The 21,184-nt window shown below is 35.8% G+C and overlaps 1 protein-coding gene across 1 annotated transcript; it reads right to left on the bottom strand.

Annotated features, from left to right (window-relative positions):
* Nucleotides 1–317: 317 nt before the first annotated feature.
* Nucleotides 318–16,540, bottom strand: LOC148943635 (opsin, ultraviolet-sensitive-like). The gene is made up of 6 exons (XM_089101188.1): nucleotides 16,482–16,540; nucleotides 12,971–13,035; nucleotides 11,893–12,072; nucleotides 9,736–9,951; nucleotides 1,575–1,705; nucleotides 318–541 (listed from the first exon to the last, which is right to left on the bottom strand). Exons 2-6 carry the CDS (start codon nucleotides 13,000–13,002, stop codon nucleotides 318–320), a joined length of 783 nt encoding a protein of 260 aa, XP_088957314.1. The 5' UTR covers nucleotides 13,003–13,035; nucleotides 16,482–16,540.
* Between the last annotated feature and the right edge of the window lie 4,644 nt (nucleotides 16,541–21,184).

The raw sequence follows: 21,184 nt of genomic DNA, 5'->3' as shown, positions 1-21,184 counted from the left end.
AAAATTGTGAAATGTGGCACAGCTTCAGGGGGTTTCTAAATAGGCTTTGCTTACAGTGTAATATACGCGATTAGTATTATTATTCGCCTAGTTGTTTATAGCGTTTCAGTTGGAAAGTTGCTGGATTAGTATTTGTTTCTACTTTTACGGATTACATCTGGGGAAGTTACTATTAAGCGGATAAGTCAGATAAGGGATGCTCGAGCCCATTGTAAGGCACCTTGCGGGATAACAGTTTCTTCTCTATCTCTAGATCAAATATACCCTTGTTTCATCAGGGTCGTAAAAGTATTGAAACAAAGAATTATGCTGCCAGCTTAGAATAGATGAAATAACTTGCACAATGAAAAGCAAGTGTACTGCTTTACCTGTGCTCTCAGAGATTCTTCGTGTTGTCTTACGTGACTAACCAGCTGAGAGTAGAAATATATAATGCAAGTCATCGGTAGGACATACGAGGTGACAAAGACAGTCGCAACAAAATATTTGGTACTCATGTCGTCACTGATGTAGTCAAAGCTGCAGGTTGTCAAAAAGCCCTCTGAAAAAAAAAATATTAAAAAAAGACAAAAAAAAAGGTTTTTTAGTGACAATAACTTTGATTCTTTCATTAAATTTATCAAAAGATCACAATTGTTCAGGGCGACTTTAATATTCATTTATTTTCCACTAGCCGAATACCCAGCATTGCTTCGGACCCTTATAACGGTTTAATGTGGGTTATGGTATCAAACTTTCAAATTTTTTAGTCTTTTCGATAACTCAACCCTCATAAACTCCTTTTTCCTAGAAAAAAAACTTCTCCTTACCCTATTGACCTTTTCATGAACTTCCCACTATTTATCGAGACGATATTAAAATGTTGCAAAAAAGGAAAGAAGTTACGCCATCCGGAATCGAACCGTAAACCTACCGATTTGAATACAAACATAGTAAATATTTGTTTACAGGACCGGGTAAAAAGTATTAGGAGACGATTGAGCATTTTATAAATGTCTTTTTTAAAACATTTTTCAAACGCATTTAATACGGTACACTTAAGGTATTGTAGCACGCCTTTTAGCGCTTTAAACTCGATGTCTCTCTGACTCCCACTCTCTTCTTAACTTTTCCCTGCCTGCAGAAGTCCCAAGGACTAAATTGCCACCCATTAGGCCCAGTCTTTTAGGAATACTTGTCTATGGTCAGATAATAGACAAAGTAATTACTTTGTAGTATGGGAAAAGTTTACAGAATTAAATTGTTAAATACCACCTTGATGCATCGTTTATTTTTTAATTGTAAAGAATTGAAAAAAAAATATGCATGAGTTAAATATGGACGCCAAAATTACATTACATTAAACAACTTAAAACTTACAAAAGAAAACAGATTACTTCAGATTAGGTCTTATGCTGGGTTTTAAAAATGACAAAAGTACTGGAGGATTCACAAAGAAAAAAGTTCAGACAGGGTGGGAGGGTGTAGAGCGTTCACCAGTGAGTCATACACAGGTCATCTAAAGCTGAAACGACTGAGTAGTAACAATATTAAAAAAAGAACATTATTATTTTTTTACAAGTTCTAAACTTTACCTGGAACAAATCGTCCCCAGATGCTGAAAAAAGGCATCAGTGAAAAAGGAGTAGCATACAACCAGCATAAGACACAAAGACCCAAAGCTTGTGTTCGATTGAGTTTCCCATCAAAAGGTCGTGCGATCGTTCTTAGAATAAGAAAGAAAAAATATATTTTATTTCCTTGAAATATATTAAAGGAATGAAATAAAATTACAAGAAAATTGTATATCTTATATTCCTAATTATATGGGGTTAATTCTAGAGCAGGCTCGCTGAAAAAAGTTGATTTAAATAATGATTAATATACAAAAGGGCCAAATTAAAAAAAAAAAATTGCTTTTTTTATATAAATTTGGTATGCAGAAATTATTGAGAAAACGTAAATTCTTAGATTTTTTTTTTGGGGGGGGGGGGGCTAGGCTAATCCCCACCCATATAAATGCGACTGTCATAGGTGCTTTAAGAGGAAAACATCTGTGTAGATGTTGCTTTGTAAGAAACATTTTATTTTACCACAGAGTAGAAATGTATCAAAGGAATGAGGGCTTTTCAATTTTCTTAAAACACTTAATAACATTGCAAGAACTACTGAGAATACCCAAAGCAATGTTACCAGCTTTAAGAGCTGATGCACTTAGTTGAATTTCATTGGGTTAGCTAGAAAATTGGATTATAAAATTTATGAAGGATTTTCTTTTGTAAATAACTGTTAATACAGTTATTTGAATAAAGATTTTCTTTTTAATAGTTCAATATATATATATATATATATATATATATATATATATATATATATATATATATATATATATATATATATATATATATATATATATATATATATATATATATATATATATCCACCGGATTGTTTTTGTCCACCAGATTCACAGTCCACCAGATTGTTTTTTGTTGGCGTTTTGTCCTGTTACGAATCATTTTACACGTAGGTTTATCTATCAGTGTCGAGTCTTCAAATAATTTGAATCCCGATACATTTTCTTTTTTTAATTATAAAGCGTCAATAAATGGAAACGGTAGGCTGAGACTTTCTGTTTATAGGATATTAATTAAAAACTTTTTCTAAAAAATGAGTTTTTCAAAGAAAAGTCCCTTAAACCAAAAATGAGCAAAAATAAAATCAAATAATCTACCAATCGTGAAACTACCACAAATCAGCATCGATAAATAAATGAAACCCAAAACAAACTGAAATTAGAATAAATAACCGAGTCAAACTCAAAGCGAGTAGAAATTAACATGAGTAGGGCTCATACCCCAATGCCTTCCCATGGCCAGAACATAATGAGCATTTTACTGAAAAATATAAATGTTTTTACTTTTATAACTTTAATAAATCAAATAATATTAACATTTTGATTACTAAATATTAGTATATGTATATTAAACTGGCAATGTACATTCTTTTGTATTTTTTTCAGTAAAGCACAAATTATGTTCTGGCTTTGGGAAGTTATAGGGGTTTTAAGCCCTACTTATGTTAATTTCTGCTCGTTTTGAGTTTGACTCAGTTATTTATTGTAATTTCTGTTCCTTTTGGGTTTCATTTATTTATCAATGCTAATTTGTGGTAGTTTTAGGCTTGGTAAATTATTTGATTTTTATTTTCGCTCATTTTTGGTTTAATGTGGTTCTTTACTTTTCTTTGAAAAACTTATTTTGTGTAAAAAGTGTTTTTAATTAATTTCTATTCGTTTTATATTGACATAGTCTTTTCAGGGAAAAAGAAAATAATACTTTAAATCATTTCCTTTTTTTAAGATTTTATAGTTTGGCCAGCTATTTGTAAGCTGGAGAAGAATTTTCAGCAATTTTTAACAACATACACCCTTTTGAAAATATGGACGCAAATGTTAGTGTTTAATTTTGTTTCATACATCTTCTAGTTGACCTGAAATAGAAAACTAGATACCATTCGCAAAAAAATCTGTTTACTTTGTTTCATAGCTTGGACATACTTGCGCTATTTTGATTTGGTTAAATTTTAGGAGCAGAAGTAGCCCTGAAAGTTTGAACATAATACCCTCAGTCGTTCTTGGGATACTGCTGAGATGCCTTATTGGGAATTATCACTAACACAGTGCATTTTGATGTAAGCTTAACGCAAAATTTAGTTTTTAAACATAATGGGCAAATGGGAAAGTGGGCGTGGTACTAATTGACCTCTAATCACTTTCGACTATCATAAAGTGACTAGCCCTTTCAATTTTCAATCGAATGAGCCCTTTTGAAGTTTCTACGACAACTCTTCCAATAAAAACCTTATATGCCCCCAGGGGATTTCTTACAACCCTTGCCTTGAGGGCTGGGGGGGGGGGTTGTCATCCTCAAAGACCTAATCTCCAGGACTTTCAACTACTTTGAAGACAATTGCTATCTCAAAATTTTGATTGGATGTGTTTGGGGAAATGGAGGGCGTAAGAGGGGGGTTAGTTGCCCTCCAAACACTTCAACTGTTAAAAAGGGCACTAGCCCTTCAATATCCAATCGAAAGAGCCCTTTTTGCAATTTCTACGACAACACCTTCTATAAAAACCTTATATGCCCAAGGACATAACTTACAAACCTTTCCCTGAGGGCTGTGAGGAGGTTGTCATCCTCAAAGACATAATTTTCTGACCTTTCAACTACGTTGAACAAAATGTCTATCTCAAAATTTGATTGAATGTGTTTGGGTAAATGGTGGGCGTGAGAGGGGGTTATTTACCATCCAATCATTTTCGAATATTAAAAAGAGCACTAGCCGTTTGAATTTCCAATCGAATGATTCCTTTTTGAATTTTCTACGACAACGCTTTCTATAAAAAAACCTCATATGCCCCCAGGGCACAAATTACAACCCTTGCCCTGCGGGCTCGGGGGGGGGGGGAGATTCATCCTCAAAAACATTATTTCCGGACTTTTTAGCTACGTTGAACAAAATGGCTATCTCAAAATTTTAATTGGACCTATTTGGGGTAATGGCAGGTGTGAAAGGGGTGTTAGTTATCCTCCAATCAATTTCAACTACTAAAAAGGGCACAAGTCCTTCTAATTTCTAATCGAATGAGCCCTTTTGGAAGTTTCTACAACACCACTACCTATAAAAACCTTACATGACCCCAGGGCATAACTTACAACCCTTGCCCCAAGGGCTCTCAGGGGGCTATCATCCTCAAAGACCTAATTTCTAAAACTTTTGACTACCTTGAACAAAATGGTTATCTCAAAATTTTGATTGGATGTGTTTGGATAAATGGTGGGCGTGTGAGGAGGTTAAATGCCCTCACGTCACTTTCAACCATTAAAAGGGGCACTAGCCCTTTGTATTTCCAATCGAATGAGCCTTTTTTCAAGTCTCTACGACAAAGATTTCAATGAAAACCTTATATGCCCCTAGGGCATAACTTATAACCCTTGCCCTGAAGACTGTGGGGGGAGTGTCATGCTCAAAGTTATAATTTCCAGAACTTTCTACTACGTTGAACAAAATGGCTATCTCAAAATTTCGATTGGATGTGTTTGGGGAAATGATGGGCGTGGAAGGGGTGTTAGATGCCTTCCAATCACTTTTGACTATTAAAAGAGCACTATCCGTTTCAATTTCCAATCGAATGAGCCCTTTTTGAAGTTTCTACGACAACGCTTTCTATGAAGAAACTTTATATGCCCCCAGGGCATAACTTACAATCCTTGCCCTGAGGGCTGTGGGAGGAGTGTCATACCTAAAAATCTAATTTCCAGAAATTTCAACAACGTTGAACAAAATGGCTGTCTCAAAATTTTGATTGGATGTGTTTGGGGAACAGGTGGATGTGAGAGGGGGGTTGACTGTCCTACAATCATATTCGACTATTAAAAAGTGCACTAGCCCTTTGAATTTCCATTCGAATCAACCTTTTCTGAAGTTTCTAGGACAACGCTTTCTATAAAAAAAAACCTTATATGCCCCCAGGACATAACTTATAACCCTTTCCCTGAGGGCTGTGGAGGAGTGTCCTCCGGAAAAACATAATTTCTATCTGGAAACCAACTACGCTAAACAAAATCGCTATCTCAAAATTTTAATTGGATGTGTTTGGAGAAATGGTTGGCGTGGAACGGGTGTTAGTTGCCTTCCGATCACTATCGACTATTAAAAAGGGCACAAGCCACTCCAATTTCCAATGGAATGAGTCCTTTTTGAAGTTTCTAGGAAAACTTCTTCAATACAAAGTGCCCCAGTCTAAAGGAAAAAATAATAAATAATAGGCCTACATTGTGCCAACATCGTTCTTATATTCTCCCAGGGCATAGGATAAAACCTTTGCCCTAAGGGCTGTTGGGGAGTGTCCTCCTCAAAACATATTTTCTATCTGGAAATTAACTACGCTGAACAAAATGGCTACCTAAACATTTTGATTAAATGTGTTTGGGGAAATGGTGGGCGTGGAAGGGGTGTTAGTTGCCTTCCAATTACTTTCAACTATTATAAGGGGCACTAGCCATTTCAATTTCCAATCGAATGAGCCCTTTTTGAAGTTTCTATGACAACGCTTTCTATAAGAACCTTATATGCCCCCAGGGCATAACTTATAACACTTGCCCTGAAGACTGTGGGGGGAGTGTCCTGCTCAAAGGTATAATTTCCAGAACTTTCAACTACGTTGAACAAAATGGCTATCTCAAAATTTTGATTGGATGTGCTTGGGGAAATGGTGGGCATGGAAGGGGTGTTAGTTGCCTTCCAATCACTTTCGACTATTAAAAGGGCACTAGCCATTTCAATTTCCAATCGAATGAGCCCTTTTTGAAGTTTTAATGACAACACTTTCTATAAAAAAAAACTTATTTGCCCCAGGGCACAACTTACAACCCTTTCCCTGAAGACTGTGGGGGGGGAGGGGGTGTCATACTCAAAGACTTAATTTCCAGAACTTTCAACTACGTTGGAAAAAACGGCCACCTCAAAATTTTGATTGGATGTGTTTGGGGAAAAAGAGGCGTGAGAGGGGGGTTAGTTGCCCTCCAATCTCTTTCGACTATTAAAAAGGCCACTAGTCCTTTGAATTTCCATTCGAATTTTTTGAAGTTTCTACGACAACGCTTTCTATAAAAAAAACTTATATACGCCCTGGGCATAACTTAAAACCCTTTCCTTGAGGGCTCTGGAGGAGTGACCTTCTGAAAAAAATAATTTCTATCTGGAAAACAACTACCCTGAACAAAAAGGCTATCTCATAATTTTGATTGGATGTTTTTCGAGAAATGATGGGCGTGGAAGGGGTATTAGTTGCCTTCCGATCACTTTCGACTATTAAAAAGGGGCACAAGCTACTCCAATTTCCAATTGAATGAGTCCTTTTCGAAGTTTCTACGACAATTTCTTCAATACAAAGCGCCCCGGTCTAAAGGAAAAAATAATAAATAATAGAACTACATTGTGCCAAAATCGTTCTTATATGCCCCCAGGGTATAACTTAAAACTCTTTCCCTGAGGGCTGCGGGGGGAGTGTCCTCCTCAAAACATATTTTCTATCTGGAAATCAACTACGCTGAACAAAATGGCTATCTCAAATTTTTGATTAAATGTGTTTGGGGAAATGGTTGGCGTGGAAGGGGTGTTAGTTGCCTTCCAATCACTTTCAACTATTAAAAAGCACTAGCCATTTCAATTTCCAATTGAATGAGCCTTTTTTGAAGTTTCTACGACAACGCTTTCTATAAGACCCTTATATGCTCCCAGGGCATAACTTAAAACCCTTTCCCTGAGGACTGTGGGGGAGGGGTTGTCACCCTCAAAGACCTAGTTTCCAGCACTTTCAACTACATTGAACAAAATGGCTATATCAAAATTTTGATTGGAAGTTTTTGGGGAAAATGTGGGCGTGAGAGGGGGGGGTTGGTTGCCCTCCAATCACTTTCGACTATTAAAAAGGGCACTAGCCCTTTGAATTTTCAATCGAATGAACCTTTTTTGAAGTTTCTACGACAAACCTTTCTATAGAAACCTCATATGTCCCCAGAGCATAACTTACAACCCTTGCCCTGAGGGGTGTGGGGGATTGTCATCCTCAAAAATATAATTTCTATCTTGAAATCAACTACGTTGAAAAAATGGCTATCTCAAAATTTTGATTGGATGTGTTTGGGAAATGGTGGCGGTGGAAGGGGGGTTAATTGCCTACCAATCACTTTCAACTAATAAAAAGGGCACTAGCCGTTTCAGTTTCCAATCGAATGAGCCCTTTTCCAAGTTTCTACGACAACTTCGATACGAAGTGCCCTGGTATGGAAAAAAAAATAATAATAATACATTGTACCAACATTGTTCCTTACTTAGGTAGCACTATTGCGTTGCCTATGATAGTCAGAAAGAAAGGGAAATAGAGTTCTTAGAAAAGAAAGTTAGAGCAATTTTAAATCGTCCCAAGGATTGGAAATTAGGTCGGCAGATTGTTTGGGCAGAAATAGGAGAAGATATTCGACCAGAGAGTTAGAGAAGTGAAGTTCTAGCAAAAATCATGGACATAGGACGGAAAAGAGTTATGCATAAAAATAACCGAAGAGTTAAGGAGAGGTTATCCTGTGAAACAGAATTTAATGATTATCAAAGATTAAAATTTACTTTTAATAAAAAAAAATACGTCAATTGCTGTTTAAAAAAGCAATTACCGAAAAACCATTTAAGTATCAGAAGAATTACTTCTCTGATTAATCCGAACTTTCCCATCTAGCTCTCATTCCTGTCTACCAAGAATTTCAACTATACAATTTCAACTATGCGAAGCAACGATGGTGCGTTAAGATTAGTTTTTTTTTCTGAAAACGGCCTCACTAGCAGACATTGCTTGATTTGTATTTATCTTACAAGATTGCATTGCAATACAACCAATTTACTAATCTTGATAAACAAAAATAAAAAATAAATAAAGATCAGAAAAATAAATCAATAAGAAAAAAATTGCAAATATTTAGCGAAGCTAAGAACACACAAAACAAAGATTCATCGTCAAGATGATTAAAGTATGTAAAATACATAAAATTAAAGAATAAAAAATGAACATCAGGCCTTAAGATGAGAATAGTGATACAATCTGAAACAGAGTTAAATATTAACATAAAAAACAAAAGATAGTACCGTATGTAAATCTCCTCTTATATCTGTCCATTTGAAATTATTTGAAGCAACCCTGTGTCCTGGATAGCTTTACCTACCTCTGTAGAATTATTAGGAAAGATGGTAGATTCAGTAAAAATGTTAAAAGCAGAATAGCCAAGCCCAGGGTGCTTTTCACAGTTGAAAGAAATTTGCAAGAATAGGAAGATGAGTATGAGAACCAAGATCAGAAAATTAGAAGACACAGTGATGACAGTGGTCAGGTATGGCTCCTAAACGTGGGTTTTTTGGAAGACGGAGGAGAATTTGCTAGATATATTCCAGAGGAATGGTCTACGGAAGGTTTTGGGTATCAATTTGAATGACTGTATTTTTAACAGTAAGCTGTATGAAAAATGTGGTCCTGTCCCGCTTCCTAGCACCATAATGAGAGATAGGTTGAGATAGCTAGGACACGGTTTGAGGATGAAGGATGGCAGATTGCTAAAAATCGTCCTTTTGGACTATCCACTTATGACCGAAAGAAAAGCAGTCTCCCCCGAATGGGGTGGAAGAGGTCGTACTGGGTAGGCACTCAACTGAATACCTATCAAGAAAAAGAAGGCGCATGGTAAATTTTAAAAAATAGATGGCAAGGTAACCTATATTTACTTTAAATACATTTTTGTTTGTCAAATAAAGAAATTTTCCATTTGCATTCTGGTTGCGGCAAAAATTGCAATCGAGTAAAAAACGATCCGTGGTAGTAGAATTCACAATTTTTAAGTGAATTCTTAAAGAAATTGTCCAGTAGAAGATATTTCCCATGTAATAATATTTTAAAAATAATGATTTTCATTATCATTCAGTTGACCAATAGTTTCTAACAACCACCACAAATTTTGAGATTTTTTAAACCGAAGCAAACCAAAACTCGCCTCTTAAAATACATTTGTTTCACCAGAAGACGTGAAATCTAGCTCCAAAAGCAGAAGTAGATGGCTTTCAGAATTTAGAACCAGATTTAAAAAAAGGCAATGAAAAAATTAATTAGAAGCTAAAAAAAGTTAGAGCTTAAAAAAGTTAAAAGAGACATGCCTGTATCTATCAAAAGCAATTGCAGCGTTGGTTGCTGCCCCGCCTATTCCAGCATAGGAGCCAAGGAGAGCAAACATGTCGCAGCCAAGTTTACCCCAAATAGGCCCCTCATTGAATGAATTGATTATAAATACTGGCGTCTTGACCATCATGATGAAATCTGATATTGTTAAATTGATCACAAATAAATTTGAAGGGGTCTGAAGACTCTTTGCACTATAATTAAATAAAAGTAATGATATTTCCGTACCTGTTTTGAAATATTCCGAAACGCTAAAGGAATAGAAAAAAAAATAAAATAAATAGTTTTTCCTGGGTCATTTGCAGCACATAGGGCATCAACACGTTTCGTTGGGTTTTAATTGATCGACAGCTTTCTCTGTCGGCGCTGTAACGGCTTGGATCGAGCCCAGGCTCTGTATTGCCAAACAAAGATCAATCCACTGCGAAACAGTAAAATATGGTGCAAACTCTTGTGAAAAGCGGTGCATGGATTGGCTTCGTTACTACAAAGTGGACTTAAGGTTACATCCTTCTATGTTGAACGAGAGTCTACTATTTACTGTACTGCGGTAACAAGGATATAGAAACTATCATAATAATTAAAATATGCCCAAAACAAAAGGAAAAAAATTTAGTTAAAGTAATTTCAAAGAGAAAACAGTAAAGTAAACAAATAACCAATTACTAATTTAAAAAGAAATAAGGAAGGAAAAAACAGAAAAGGAGAAAATAAATTTAAACGTCTTAAAACAACAAAAACACAGTAAAAAAAACAGTTTGGACAGCTGATGCGTCATAATATTTTCAGTTTACACGATTCCATTTGTATTTTGGCTAGTATCTAAACTGAACAAGCCCTAACCAAAAAGAGCCGATTGAGATCCAACTTGTGAAAAATTTTCAATACTAACCGTGTGATTCTTTCAGACTATGACTAGTTTTCAGGCTCCAACACAGCAAAAATTGATGTTCCCTCTTAAAGGAATTAAAAATGGATCTCAGGGATACAAACTTAGGGTACACCAGGCCGAGAGAACTCAAAGAATACAAATTGACCCAATTATTCCAATGAAATGGTTAGAGTGGGTGTCCAATATAATTTCCATTGTTTTTGTATATCTTAAAAACGTATTAGCTTCGCTGAACCATATAGGGGTTAGCAGCCTTACTTTCAGATATTAACGGTGATACATAGGACAAGGTACTTGTCCCATCACTGATATTCAAGGTAGATATTCGAGAGAAAACATTCTCTTTAAGCAAAACTTTTACAAGAAGATGTATCTTACGACACGAAATAAGCCACTTAATTATTGTCAAGTTTCAATGAAATATTCCTATTCATATTCTAAGATTATTTAATTAAAATTAAAAAAAAATTTAAAGGATAATGAGTCAATTAAAATTAGTTTATTCTTCTTCTTCTCTAAAAATAGAAATTGTGGAATAGGCTATAGTCAGTTAATATTTCCTCTAAGTGGTAATGGATATTCCGTAGCATTGTTAATTGACAGATATGTAGAAAAGAGTAGATTTAGTAGAATTGCCTGGCCGTGCTAAATTTTAGTTAATAATCAATATTGTTCTTATGCTATATTAAAATTTGTCTCCATTTTTTTTTTTTTCATTTTTTTTTTTTTTTTTAAATGCGCTTATCTTTAGACGACTGTTAAATTAGTAAACCCCTTGAAGTAATTGATGGGAAATTATTTCCTCTACTACTACTTCTAATAACAGATCACTTCAGCACGAAGCGCGGCTGCGCAACGCCTTTTGAGCCCCAATCTGTCATTATAATTGATGTTTTAGCAATAACCAGCTGAAATAAGTGTAAGGTCATTTGCTGTTCACTATTTTCGGAGTAATATATCCCTAGAAATGTTTTGTATGTTGTCAGGGCTAACCTATCACATTTATGGCAATTACTCAACTACAAAGATTAGCAATACGTTAGGAATACGTCGAGTAATTGACGGTACTGGAAGCTTTGTTAAAAAGAATCTGGCTCAGCTAAAATACTGCAACTAGAAAATTGGAAGAGGAACCAAGTTATCTAAGTTTTCGATTTGTTTTTTTTAGGTATAGTTTGTCTTTTTCTTTTGTGCTGAAGCGTCAGGGAAAACATTGCAACGTCTAAGTAAAAAGAAATATTACCTAGCAAAGACCCAAATGACAACTCCATTTCCAATAAGAGAGGCAAACATAAATGCAGTATAAAATACTCCAAGCATGCAGTGGAGAAAGGGATTCGGGGCTTCAAACTGTCGCCAATGCGGATGAACATAGTCCATATAATCGGCAGGAGTATTCCATCCTAATTCCCTGTGTTCATACCTGAAAAGAGAAAATATAAACAATTTCTTGTCTCTGAAATTGTTTAATACTTCAGACCACAATAATCATGCATAACGGTATAAATAAGCTGTATATTTAAACTTCCCAACAGGGTCGATAAGGGGAATCCTCTGAAGCATTGTCCCAGAACTTCCCCCTTCCTTGGAAAATTTCGAGAGAATTTGTCAACACCCGGAGAATTACGTTAGGCATGCACGTTTATGCAAACGTGGATAAAAATGCGTAATAAGGTGGGGGAGAGCTCATCCAGAAATTTTATACCTACTGCCATCTTTAAGTAACAAAAGAGATCACGCTGCAGGAGGGTGTAAAAAGGGAGGATTTGAATAGATTTGAATACGGGAGGAGCGTGCGTAGGTGTGTTGGCCTCAGGCGGCTTGGTACTATGATGAGTTGTTAGTTGTACTAGCAGTAGATCTATTAATCCAGATGTAAAAGTGAAAGAGAGATAATTAGGATGAAAGAGGGAAAGACAGTGAGGGGGAGATGTAGAGAAAATAGAGAGAATGAGGAAGGGAGAGGGGAAGAAAAACAGGAGAATGTCAAATACAACTACAATTAGAAAAATGGGTAAAAAGTTGGGGGAGAGTTCTTTTGGAGGATGCTGCAGAAAGGGACCATTTTCAGCCATTTTGAACTGAGAAGGGAAAGGGGAAGAGCGATGGTGAACATGATCAATCGATCTAATCGTGAGAGAAGAAGGGGTGTGATCTTGATTATTAATCGAGGAGTAAGAGAGAAAGAAAGATAAGGAGAATGAAGAAGAGAAAGACAGAGGTGGGGAGGGATAGAGAGAAGGAGGAACGGAGAGGCGAAGAGAGAGAGGAGATCATCAAATACAACTACAATTAGGGAAAAAGACAAGAAAAACACTTACTTATAGTATTCAAAATTCGTTATGTTCTCCATGCCAAGTCTTTGTCCTCCAAATTAATTTCTGGGCTGAAAAAATAATTGTAATAAAAATTTATCTCTATCTTTTCAAATTTAACTTTTAATTTCAACCATTTAGCAAAATCATAGGCAGCGCAACAGCGCTAGTAAAGAACGATGTTGGCACAATGTTTTATTTTTTTTTCGTAGAAACTTTGAAAAGGGCTCATTTGATTGGAAATTGGAGTGGCTAATGCCCTTTTTAATAGTCAAAAGTCATTGGAGGGCAACCAGCCCCCCCCCCACCACGCCCATTATTCCTCCAAACACATCCAATAAAAATTTTGAGATAGCCATTTTGTTCAGCGTGGTTGATTTCCAGATAGAAAATATGTTTTTGAGGAGGTCACTCCCCCAGAACCCTTAGGGCAAGGGTTTTAAGTTATGCCCTGGGGGCATATAAGAACGATGTTGGCACAATGTATTATTTATTATTTTTTTCCTTTAGACCAGGGCACTTCGTATCGAAGAAGTTGTCGTAAAAAATTTCGGAACGGGCTCATTCAATTGGAAATTGGAGTGGCTTGTGCCCTTTTTAATAGCCAAAAGTGATTGGAAGGTTTTATTGAAAGCGTTGTCGTAGTAACTTCAAAAGGGCTCATTTGATTGGAAATTGAAAGGGCTAGTGCATTTTCAATACTTAAATTTGATTGGAGAGCAACCAACAACCAACTCACGCCCACCATTTTCCCAGACTCAACCAATCAAATTTTGAGATATCCATTTTGTTTAACGTAGTTGAAAGTTCTGCAAATTAGGTCTTTGAGGATGACAACCACCCTCACTGCCCTTAGGGTAAGGGTTGTAATTTATGCCCTGGGGGCATATAAGGTTTTTATAGAAAGCGTTGTCGTAGAAACTAAAAAGGGCTCATTCGATTGGAAATCGAAAGACCCAGTGCCCTTTTTAATAGTCGAAATAAATTGGAAGGCTACACATTTTTATAGTAAAGATTGATGTGGGTTTAATGTATTATTTTTTTGTTGTTTTTGTTATTTAGACCAGGGCACTTCGTATCGAAGGAGTTGTCGTAGGAAAAAGGGCTCACTTGATTGAAAATAGAAAGGGCTGATGGCCTTTTGAATAGTCGAAAGTGATTGGAGGGCAACTAGTTCCCCTCCCACGCCCTCCCTTCAAGTTGCCCTTATGTTTAAAAACTTAATGTTGTCATAAGATTAAATCAAAATTCACTCTGTTAAAGTTAATTCTCAATAAGGTATCTCAGCAGTATCCCAAGAACGACTGAGGGTATTATGTTCAAACTGTCGTGGCTACTTCTGCTATTAAAATTTAACCAAATCAAAATAGCGTAAGTGTATCCAAGCTATCAAAGAAAGTAAACAGATTTTTTTTGCCAATGGTATCAGGTTTTCTATTTCAGGTCAACTAGTGGAGGGATGAAACAAAATTAAGTACTACGATCTGTATCTAGATTTATAAAAAGGTTTACGCGATTAGAAAATGTGGGTAATTTTTCTCCAGCATACAATTAGAAGGCCAAAATATAAATTCTAAAAAACGAAAAGGTTTAAAGTATTATTTTTTTTCCCCCTGAAAAGACTATGAACAGAAATTAATTGAAAAAACTTTTTCCACAAAATAAGTTTTTCAAAGAAAAGTAAAGAACTCCATTAAACAAAAAATGAGCAAAAATGAAATCAAATAGTCTACCAAGCATGAAACTACCACAAATCAGCATCGATTAATAAATGAAACCCAAAACGAACAGAAATTACAATAAATAACCAAGTCAAAAACTCAAAACGAGCAGAAATTAACATAAGTTCGGCTCAAAACCCCTATGCCTTCCTAAGGCCAGAACATACTTTCCACATTACTGAAAAAATACAAATGAATGTGCATTGTCAGTTTAATATACATATACTGATATTTAATAATCAAAATGTTAATATTATTTGATTTATTGAAGTTATAAAAGTAAAAACTTTTATATTTTTTCAGTAAAGTGCAAATTATGTTCTGCAATTGGGAAGTCATAGGGGTTTTGAGCCCAACTCATGTTACTTTCTGCTCGTTTTGAGTTTGACTCGGTTATTTGTTGTAATTTTTGTTTGTTTTGGGTTTCATTTATTTCTCAATGGTGATTTGTGGTAGTTTCACGCTTGGTAGATTATTTGATTTTATTTTTGCTCATTTTTGGTTTAATGGAGTTCTTTACTTTTCTTTGAAAAACTTATTGTGTGGAAAAAGTTTTTTTTAATTAATTTAGAAAAAGCATGCTCCCACAGCGACAGTCTTTGTTTGCAACTAGAGACATATAGGGTATTATTCCTCCGACTAATCGTATTGAGCCGCTAAGTTATCTCTCCTGATACAACCCCTCGAAAAGCATATCCGTTGGACATTTTCGGCCAAAATGGCAGGGCAAAACATTATTTTCTTTTCAAATGGAGATAGGCATTACATTTTCGTTCAGTATTTCAGCAAACAAATTATCTAATAAGTTGTTTTTGAAAATAGATCAGTGAAATTAATTGGTATCAGAAAATTTCATGCGTCCATTGAAAACCTCATGCAATATCTGGTCTTTTATTTTATTCGTTTTGTGCTCTTTTTTACAAAAACTTAAGCATGAATATGTACGGAAGTTCCTTTTTTCGCAAAACGGTTGTTTTGTTTCTTTATTCCTATTGGTGCACGCAGATCGTGTGAACACCACGAGATATACTCACGACATGACTTATGGATAAGAATTACATGTATTTCGTTGCCTTGTCTAAGTTTGACTGCCATTTTTATTGGAATGGAATTCTTTGGGCCGTACGGAAAAGTAGCATGCGATTCAAGATAAACATAAACCTCTATTCACTTTTGTTTGACAATCCGTAGTTCCATAAAATATAGTTATAGATGAAATATGTATTTGTATTGGAATTTGTGTTTTCTGTGATTAGTTGTCACAATGTAGACTAGTCGCAAAAATGTGCCCAAGTATGCATATTGTACCTTTTTTGGTAAAAGTGGGACTTTTTACTTATAATCAATGTAAAACAGAAGTAAAACCAGGGATTAAAAATCAATATAAGTAATTTTTTTATTCAGTTTTTATAATTAGCCTTATGGTTTAGCTTGGTACAGGGCCATTCGGATGGTTAGTGGCACCCGTAGCAAAATTTATCCTCCCCTTAAAAAAATGTAAACTAGCAAATAGCTAACACAATCACCTTTTAAAAAATTTTGGCCACAATCTCCACCCGCCAGGGAGGCCTGCCCTGCCGCCCCTGGGCTTGGCTCAGTAACATAGCATGGTGTTTCTATATCACGGAGAGGAACTTGAGTTTTTCCATATTGTTGATGTTCAATATTTTTTTACGCACCATAAACTAAAATCATGGAGCTTAAGTGCATAAAACATGCTAAACCTGTAAAGTGGTTTTGCGTTAAAACGAAGAAGAAGAAGATAGCCAATACAATAATAAATACAAGGAAACTACCTTTATGTTGGAGGTACTCCTGTACTGTAGGTGCCAACTCCAAACAACTTACAGCAAAGGGTCCTAAATATTCTTTTCTTTATATGCAGAAATACGATACAATTATGGCTTCTTATTATACTATTTTACCACAATATTTTGATATATAATTGGATTGGAGGAGATTATTTGCAAATGAATAAAACTTGTATGGCTTAATCAAGTCCAAATCTAAACATTTCCTACTTTTTTGTATAAAATAAAGGAAATATACTAGAAAATTTACAACATCCCATGTATGCCCAATTTGCTGTTAGTTTTATCACGCTGTTAACCACAAAGGTGTACACATCTATAATCTTCCACTGCAGAAAGCAATTGGATAGAGTAGCAGAAAGAGAATGGGTAATTTATAATAGCAGAAACTGGCACTAGTGTTGACAAAAAAAGCATCAATACCATCTAGCGTTTGGCAACACGATTTTTTTCAAGCCTTGTAATTGTTTTGGTCAACAGCCGAAATCAGAAACTTATTACTACCCTAATTTTACCAATTACACTAATTAAAGTATTTATTCTTATTATTACACAGAAAAATGTCAAGTGTCGCTAGATGGCGCTGATAGTTTTTTTGTCGACACTAGTGCCAGTTCCCATTCTCATAAGTCAACCATATTCTTTGGATTAGCCTGTTCAGGGAAACACTTCAAGACGGATATGAGCGCAAGATAATTAAATAAATACATCAGAGAGAAATGTGTAGAGATAGCTAAATCTACTTAATATTGTATAATTGATTAAGGATGGTCGAATATGCAATCCTGAACATAAAAATTAATAAAATCCCACCGTATCCCCGAAAACAGAAGTTCATATCACTGCAAAACAAGATAAACTGAGCGCCACGATTCAGTTATGCGTTTTCCTGGGCTCCATTGACTTATGTTGCGTTCTCTCAAAGAACTTGAGGAGAATAGCAATGTAGAAACGTCGGCTAAAGTGCTGTAACTGTTGGATATCATAAGCCAATCACAGAATATGACGTATCTGCACGTGGGAAAAGAACTTTTCCACCTGACCCTTCTCTTGTGTAACGCCCTTCAGTCGACCGACTACGATTTGCTTCCACTTGCAAATATGTGAATAGTGTCTTTTCCAGAACAACAGAAAAGCGAAGAAATTCTGCCCCTGCTTTCGCTTCTATTTTCAACGAAGCTCAGTGGTTTTCCAACAGGACTTGAGATGACTTGTCCCAGGACGGAAGGTGAAGGCATGGGTACCCATAGGCTGAATTTTAGGAGGGGTGGGTCTTACCTGGTCTAATCGGCATTTGTAATGCTGTATAATATAAATATCAAAAGGAAATATCATAGGCATCATTATAGTGTTGCCTAAGTAAAGAGTGATGTGGGCACAATATATTATTTATTCTTATTTTTTTTAGACCAGGGAAATTCTTATAGAAAGAAATTTCGTATAAGCTTAAAAAAAAGGTAATACAGGGCAACCAACCCCCCCCCCCCATGTCAATAATTTTCTCAAACACATCAAATCAAAATTTTGAGATAGCCATCTTGTTCTGCGTAGTTTAAAGGTCTGGAAATTATGACCTTTGGCACCCCCCCCCCACAACCCTCAGGGCAAGGGTTGTAAGTTACACCCTGGGGACACATAAGAATTTTATGGAAATGGTGGTCGTATAAACTTTGGAGAGGCCTCATTAGATTTTTAATCAGAAGTTGTAGTGTTCTTTTTAAGAGTCAAAGTGATCAGAGGGCAAATACCCGGTTTGTAAGTTATGCCCTGGGGGGATATAAGGTTTTTTTTTATAGAAAGGGTGGTCATATAAACATCGGAGGGGGCTCATTGGATTGGTAATAAGAAGTTCTATTGGCCTTTTTAACAGTCAAAAGTGATTGGAGGTCAACCAGCCCCCCTACACCAATCATTTCCCCAAACACATCCAATCAGAATTATTGAGATAGCAATTTTGTTCAGCGCAGTTGAAAGGTCCAGAAATTAGGCTTTTGAGGATGACCCCCCCCCCCCATAGCCCTTAGGGCAATGGTTGTAAGCTACGCCCTGGGGGCATATAAGGTTCTTATAGAAATGGTGGTCGTATAAACTTCGGAGAGGTCTCATTGGATTGGTAATCAGGAGTTATAGGGCTCTTTCTAAGAGTCAAAGTGATCAGAGGGCTGATACCCCCCCCCCCCCCACACACACACACGCATCGTATTTTCCCAAGACGCATCTGATAAAAATTTTAATATGGACATTTATTGTCGTAGAAACTTCAGAAAGGGCTCATTTTGTTGGAAATTGAAAGGTGCCCTCTTTAATAGTCAAAAGTGATTGGAGGGCATCCATCCCCTCCCTCCCCCTCACTCCCATTGTTTTCCCAAACACTTCCACTCAAAATTTCAAAATAGGTATTTTGTTTGACGTATTTTAAAAGTCCAGAAATTATGTATTTGAGGATTAGCCCCCCCCCCAACAGTCCACAGGGCAAGGGTTGTAAGTTATGCCTCAGGGTCATATAAGGTTTTTATGAAGGGGTAGTTTTGTGAACCTTAGAGGAGGCTCATTTGATTGGAAATGTATAGTTCTAGTTCCATTTTAAGAGTCGAGTGTGACGAAAAGAATATAGCCCCCCCCCCCTGATATCCTCTTTTCCCCAAACATATTTGATCGAAACTTTGAGATAGCCATTTTGTAACCAATAGTCCAAAGAGAATATAACAGTATCTTCAGTAATAAAATTTAAGAAATATTTAGGCGGACGTTGAACTGAATCAAATCAAAATATGAGCATGTGTACTTTCAAATAGGTGACAAAGCAATATTTCAAGAACAACTTATATTATTAAGTTCGACCTTTAATAATAAGTCGTGAGGGATTTTGAACTAGCCAGAAGGCACTCTGTGTATACTTTTAATACTACCGCTACAGTTACTGTAGCTAATGACGCTAAGAGTATTAAGGTCAAACTTTTAGGAAGTGTTTAGGGGGAGCTCCAATTAAATGAAAAAACTATATGCATGCAGGTTTCGAAAAAGGCATATAAGCACCATCAAGGAAGCACCACTCTATAATAGCTAGAAATATCATTCAAACATTTAAAGAAGCTAATTCGATTCAAAATTAAAAGTTCTAGTGTCCTTTCTAAGACTAAAAAGATATTGGAGGGCGATCAGCCCGTCTCTCAAACCGATTTATTTCCCAAACAAATCCAGTCAAAAGTTTGAGACAAATTTTTTGTTTAGCATAGTAGAACGGTCCAGCAACTATGTCTTTAGGGATATTGGGCATAACAACCCCCCGAAATTATGCAATTGGCACATTATGCTATATAACTAAATGCTACTTTAAAAGTAAATCAAAAGGCATTGTGTTTGTGGTTTTTGATAAGACACTTCAGCAATATAAAAAAAACGACTGGGGGTATTAAGCTGAAACTTTCGGGGCTACTATCCAGGTTGTAAAAGAGCATAGATAGAATCTTTTGGGAATGATATTAAGTTTTAATTTTTCAGGTCAACTTGATGAGGTATAAAATTAAATTATACAATACTATTTGTGCCAGTATTAAAAATTGATAAAAAAGTTTCTCCCAGCATATAAATAGCAAGCCAAACTATGGATTCTTGTAGAAAAAAAAAACGAAACGATAAAAAATATTATATTTATTCATGAAAATGACTATGTCAGTAAAAAACGAACAGAATTTAATCTAAAAAAAACTTTTTCCATGAAACAAGTTTTTCAAAGAAAAGTAAAGAGCTTAATTAAGCCAAAACTGGGCAGAAATGAAGTCAAGTAATCTTCCAAATGTAAACCTACAACAATTCCTTATGAACAAATAAATATAGCTCTAAACAAACGGAAATTAGAATAAATAGCCGAATCAAACTCGAAACGAGCAAAAATTAATATTAGTAGGGCTGATAACCCCCAGACATTTCCAAGACCAGAACATAATTTGCGCTTTACTGCAAACAAGTTTTCAATTTTTTCTTAAATAAATACAAAAACATTTAAGACTTTAAGGAATAAAAATTAGTATATATTAAACTGACAATCAACGGTAATTTTTTTTTCAGCAAAACCCAAATTATGTTCTGGTCTTGAGAAGGCAAGGGGGTTGTCAGCCCTAGTAATGTTAATTTTTGCTCGTTCTGAGTTTAATTCGGCTATTTATTCTAATTTCTGTTTGTTTTGAGTTTCATTTATCTGTTAATAGTGATTTATGGTAGTTTTACGCTTAGAAGACTATTCGACTTTATTTCTGCTCATCTACGGTTTAATGGAACTCTTTACTATTCTCTGAAAAATTTATTTTGTGGAAATTTTTTTTAAACTAATACAAATATAAGGCAGCGTCATTCAGCCAGGGGGCTGGAGCCACCCCCCTGCCCCCTTTATGGGCGCCCATGGGTGGAGCGACTGTGCATTTGAGCGATCCTGATCTGCTTGTTCACTATAGAATCTCTCTATTTATTACTCTATTTAATAGAGTAATCAACATTACTCTATTTAAGCTTCCTTGCCGCTTCTAAGATTGTTTCTTTTGATCCGAAGACAATGAAATTGGAGCCTCTGCTTCAGTTACACGGTGATAGTCTACCTGAGGCAGACTGCTTGAAACAGGAGGTTGAGCTTTGGTTCAGCAAGTGAGGCAAATTTCCAATCACCAAAAGGCCTTCCCTGCCCCCCCCCCCCT

This window comes from Artemia sp. Qi Xiang Cuo, chromosome 15 (genome assembly GCF_049724085.1).
Source record: "Artemia sp. Qi Xiang Cuo chromosome 15, ASM4972408v1, whole genome shotgun sequence".
NCBI classification, from domain to species: Eukaryota; Metazoa; Arthropoda; class Branchiopoda; order Anostraca; family Artemiidae; genus Artemia; species Artemia sp. Qi Xiang Cuo.
This window is presented reverse-complemented; position numbering and strand designations above follow the sequence as displayed.